The 5,448-nt window shown below is 35.4% G+C and overlaps 1 protein-coding gene across 1 annotated transcript; it reads left to right on the forward strand.

Moving 5' to 3' along the window:
* LOC105167458 (nodulation protein H) lies at positions 982–5,222 on the forward strand. Its single transcript, XM_011087196.2, has 6 exons — positions 982–1,587; positions 2,329–2,564; positions 2,649–2,907; positions 3,546–3,725; positions 3,806–3,961; positions 4,750–5,222. The coding sequence occupies exons 1-6, from the start codon at positions 1,558–1,560 to the stop codon at positions 4,921–4,923; spliced, it is 1,035 nt and encodes a 344-aa protein (XP_011085498.1). The 5' UTR covers positions 982–1,557; the 3' UTR covers positions 4,924–5,222.

Below are 5,448 nucleotides of genomic sequence, written 5' to 3' on the forward strand. Positions count from 1 at the left end.
GCATCTTGTATCAATTACAAAAAAGAAGCTTGACTAACTTACAAGTCCCAAAACTGTATCTCTCTAACGAGGTGCATTTTCAAGACCCAAATCGCGAGCTTTCAGCTATAGCGGATAATATCTCGTGTAACATAATATTGATCAATTTCTCATACCGTATCACATACACATAAAAGAAAAAAAATGATATACATCTTAGATTAAAATTATAAAAATTCACTTAAAAACAAGCCAATATAGTCCAAATCAAATATGGTAGAATTTTTCCTTGCAGGTGATGCACATACTATAACCCAATAGTTAGAAATGAAATCTGTTGCTGCAATATGATCTACGGTATATCAATTAGCAATGATCTATTTTGAGAAGCAAGCAAATACATATCTCAATAAATACAAGAATTTAAAGACTATTTATATGCCATCCATTTTGGAGTATTTAAGTGCAAGAAATCGATGGTTGTAATCAAATCATATAAGCTACAAATAGGAAGAAATTACTAACAACAATTTGACGTGTGTTTGTAATAACTTTTATTTGAAAAATATGATAATTTGTAAATTTTAAAAGTATCAAATATTTCTAGAAAAGGTAAAAATTTATATAACTAAAATAAAAGAGTCAAATTTACATTGTAAAAATTTGAAAAAAGCCAAGTGTTTTTAGCATTTAATCGAAAAATGCTTTTTTGATAAATTAGAATTAATTTAGTGATTGCTAAAATATAGTTTTTTTTGAAGTCACAAGTCAGACTTTTTATATATTATTCCACACATTCTTTTAATATCCTTTTTTATTATGAGATAATAAAATATCGAAATTCAAATTCAAATTAAAATCCCACGAGAAAAGAAAGAAGAATAAAAAAAGAATTAATTAGAAAGCATTTTTCTTTTATAAATTTTCAAATAAATAATAAAGTTAAAATAAATATTTTATTTATTTATAGACAGAGTTTGCCTAACGCGTCGTGGACCAAAACAAGAGTCGGACCAAATTCTGAAAAACATGAAACCTCAGCTGTTCAGCTTTACCCATTTGCACGCCTGAAATCCGATGAATTGCTGTTTCGGGTGAGGGCATCATTGTAATAAAATAATTGAAATTCTCCTTCAATTTCTTCACCAAACCAACCCAAGATCAAGATTTCTTTAAAAAAATTATGAACTCAGACTCCCTCTCTGCCGAACTTATTCTAGATTCTTACATTTTCTTTTTTAAATTTTTGTATGGGTATATGTAAACAAGAATTGCTCCAAGTAGGCCAGAAAAAAAAAAAAGGAAAGAAGAAAGACACTAGCAGAGGGAAGAGCGCCTCCCAGCTGTTTGCTTTAATGACTTTGTTCTTAACGAGGAACTTCGATGCACTCCAAACTCTGCTGCTGACTCAAGTCGAGAGCCCTTAAATCTGTTCTTTTTTCAAGATATATGTGCATTGCATTTCTTTTTTATATGTATGCATACACATATACTAACAGTCGGTGGATGAGTAATTGAAGAAATCTGAGCTCTTAGGGAGGAACCATTTTGGTTTTTCTTTCGTTCTTGGGAGGTATCATGGCTGAAGAAATCTGTCTCTTCACTAAGGTGAGTTCTTGGTTTTGCCTTTCAAGTTTCAGTACTTGCCGTCATTCTTTATTTCTTTATAATTTGCTTGGAGGCCATCTGGAGCGGTGGGGTTTTGAGTTAAATACAGGCATATTAAGCTTTTTTTTCTTGGCTTTTTGGGATTCTTTATGCGAACATATTTCAAACGCCCAAGCTTGGAGTGCAGATTTTTTGTGGGTTTGAATTCATTGGAGTAGTTGGGTTGTCAATAATACAAGATTAAAGCTTTACTCCTTGGCTTCTCTGGGGTTCTTTTGCACATAATTCAAAGTTTCAAGCTTTGGGCTTGGATTTTGTTTGGTTTATTTTCTGAGCTGTTTGGAAATCCATTCGAGATTTGAATCCTATGGTGGGTTGGAATGAGAGTTTTGAGGCACATATGTCTTTCTTTGCAAGCTCAAATTTGGTTTCCTTGTTTTTAAATTTGAACAAATCTGTACTGCAATGCGAGATTAACATGTAACTTCTGCGCTTGATATCTGTGTTTTTCTAAGCATTGTAACTTCACATCTTTTTCATCTCAATTGTTTTATCATTTCTCTGTTTCTTTTTATGCATTCTCCGATTGGAGTGTTATAATTGGTTGGTCGAAATTTCCCTTTAATGCTTCAATATTATGCAAATTTTAACATTTCCCTTAAACATTAGCATTAATTTTTTCCGCCTATAGAGATATCTATATCTTGTTTCAATTACAGATTTCTGTTTTATGGGTGACAGGATGCCCTAATCATAAAACCTCCCAAGAAATCTCCAGCTTCTTTGAGGATGTTAGTCTTAGTATTTGCAATGGTGTGTGGTGTTTATATCTGCTCGGTCTGTCTAAGGCAAACAAATATTCATACAAGTACTAAATTCATAAATATTGAAGTTAATCAGAGGTATTGTCACGACAACGATATTGATAAATCTCAAACTCCGTACTTGCACTACCCAAAACCCACTTCATTTAGCAGGTAATTCTTGTACTCCTGGCTGTCTCGAGTTTTTCAGTGTCTTGTACAAGTAGTAACTCATAAATTTTCTGTTACATATGGCAGGGCTGAGTGTGCCTGTAATCCTGTGCGGCTTTTCACCATTCTGTCTATGCAAAGATCTGGAAGTGGATGGTTTGAAACTCTGTTGAACAGCCATACGAATGTAAGCTCCAACGGTGAGATATTTTCCGTCAAAGAAAGGAGAAGCAACGTTTCTTCAATCTTTTCAACTCTGGATAGAGTCTACAATTTGGACTGGTTTACTAGTGCTTCCAAGAATCAGTGCTCGGCTGCAGTTGGCTTCAAGTGGATGCTTAATCAGGTAAGATATTCCTAATGTAGTGTAGCCAGGAGCATGTTATCTCTTACATTCATAAGCAATATGTAACACTCTTATTCAAAATTAACCCCCCAGTTCTTTGTGAAGATTTTGAGGAACAAGGGAGATGGAATTTTTAGGTTAAGGTGCAATAGAACTTAAAAATTCAAGAGATGCCCTGTTAGATCAGCAGTATTAAGAAGGTATCACTTATGAAACACCTTAATGGGTATGGCTTCTGCTGATCTGCCCAAAATCGGAAAGTTCTGCTATCATCATTGAACTGAAGCAATCTATGGCAAGAATTAGATTAGTTGTGGAGGCACATCTAGTTTTATAGCCTTGTTTAGATAATAAAGATTTACATCTCTCACAGGATTTATTATGTTAACAGAGTTTAAATTTTCAATAATTGGACTGTTGAAAAATAGGATGTATCAATACACTTTACTTCACTCTTGCATGGCAACTCTTATGAATTAATCTTTTGAAGTTTACTATGGTCGTTGAAACTGTCCACTTGGACTAAGTCTCATTCACTAATTTCATCTCCCGAGTATAATATCATCTCTTCTTGGTGCTTCAGTTGCTGGTTTTTGTCTTGATTATAATGCAAACCCGCTGCATCATTGCTAATTCAGGGGTTGATGGAGTACCATAAGGAAATTGCCGAATATTTCAATAGCAAAGGTGTTTCTGTAATATTTCTTTTCCGGAGAAATTTGCTGCGCCGGATGGTTTCCGTCCTTGCTAATTCTTATGATCGTTATGCCAAACTCCTCAATGGGACACACAAGTCCCACGTGCACTCGCACGAAGAGGTAACTGTACCATGTTTCAACCCCACTCAAACCAGCCGTACATACTTGTGGGATCTGATTTTTTGATCTGTTTATTGTAGGCTGATACTCTTTCTAGCTATAAACCAGTAATGAATTCAACATCTCTGGTGACGGATCTAAAGCTCATGGAGAAGATGGTCTTGGATGCGTTGGAGCATTTCAGCAGCACTAGGCACATTGTCCTCTACTATGAAGATCTCATAAAAAATCGAACTGTAAGTTGCTTTCACCTTTTGAAGGAAATCTAGTTCATTTACTGCAATTTCCAAATGCTATCAGGATCTTTCTTTGTCTCCCTATATTATGGTATAAACATTTGGTAGCAATTGTGAGAATCACCAACTTTATATGGTCAATTACATCGACCTCTCCTCTGAGAGGCTGGGGTTGGAGCGTAGGCGAGTTATAGGTAACCCCAGCCCAGGCAGAGTTAGTGAGCTGTGTGATAGGCGAACATTTCATGCAGCATGGGGGCCACTAAGTCAGCCGCCAGCCCCCCAATAGCTTCTTGACCCCCACAGAGTTTTTGCCCAGATTTCTCTTTCCACCATGCAAAAATGAGATTCTTGCGAGTCCGAATTTATTGCTTCAACCATCACCAAGCTAATACCCTATCTGTTTAGTACGTAAGGTGCTTCAGTTGCATATACTGTAACTTCTGTAGCGAATCATTTCCAACAAGCCTTTCAGATATGTACTTTTAAGTGTTTTATGGCCTTTATCCTCTCTTGTGAAATTACCAAAACATTCTTTCCAAGTTTAGGATGACTGTATCCGACCCCATTTTCTTGGAACTAGTGGTAACTCTTGGAAGAAGGTAACTTTTGTAGTTTTAGGAGCAGTACACTGAGCAATCACGCTAACTCCCTGGGTAAATTATTTTGATATTGCGGTAGATTCCCGTTTTCTATGATTCTAACCTCAGTAAATCCCATTTCACGACCAAAAAACAGAAAAAAGAAATCATGGGTATTCTTCCTCATTGCATTTCACTTCCGTGCAGAAACTGGTAGATGTTCAAGAGTTCCTAGGGCTGCCACAAATGGAGTTAACTAGTCGGCAGGTGAAGATACACAGAGGGTCATTGTCGGAGCACATCAAGAACTGGGACGACATCACCAAGATTCTCAGAGGAACAACTTACGAAAGCTTCCTACAAACCGATTACACTAATTAGAGCCTGTTAGTCTGTTGCAGATGTGAAGCAACTAACTCTCTTATAGAAAGCTGACTGTTGTCGAGGTGATCAATGCGACTTTGATCATCACCAGAGTTCCTCTTTTATTTTCTTACCTTTAATTGTACTTAGGTTCTTTTTTTATTTTCGTTTTTTCTTTTCTGGTTTTGGAAGCATGCAAGATGTATAGGGTTTGTAACTTATGTATAGACATCACCAAGGTAATGTGACATCTGAAGCAAAATTTGGCTTCTGCTTTGATGTGTTCATTGTTTGTCTTGAAGAAAGCTATGATGGATGGTCATGAATAGAGGAATCTGGATGCTAACAATGTCCATGAGTTTGATCGGTTAGATTCTGTAAGCTTATATCATAATTTAAAAATAAGGTTATTTACACTTAAATTCTTTCTAAAAATACAAAATTATATATTTTTTTAAAAAAATTTTAAAATTATACTTACACACTTTCGAAATTTCATTGTTTATATCTGGTCTTTTTTCTTTAGGATTTAGATGAAAAATG

The sequence above is a fragment of the Sesamum indicum genome, linkage group LG8, assembly GCF_000512975.1.
Source record: "Sesamum indicum cultivar Zhongzhi No. 13 linkage group LG8, S_indicum_v1.0, whole genome shotgun sequence".
NCBI lineage: Eukaryota > Viridiplantae > Streptophyta > Magnoliopsida > Lamiales > Pedaliaceae > Sesamum > Sesamum indicum.

Excerpts from the sequence above, each read along its gene's own strand:
- LOC105167458 (XM_011087196.2), top strand. The coding sequence starts at position 1,558 with ATGGCTGAAGAAATCTGTCTCTTCACTAAG. Across the intron at positions 1,588-2,328 it reads AAATCTGTCTCTTCACTAAG|GATGCCCTAATCATAAAACC; the intron begins GTGAGTTCTTGG and ends TATGGGTGACAG. Across the intron at positions 2,908-3,545 it reads TCAAGTGGATGCTTAATCAG|GGGTTGATGGAGTACCATAA; the intron begins GTAAGATATTCC and ends TTGCTAATTCAG.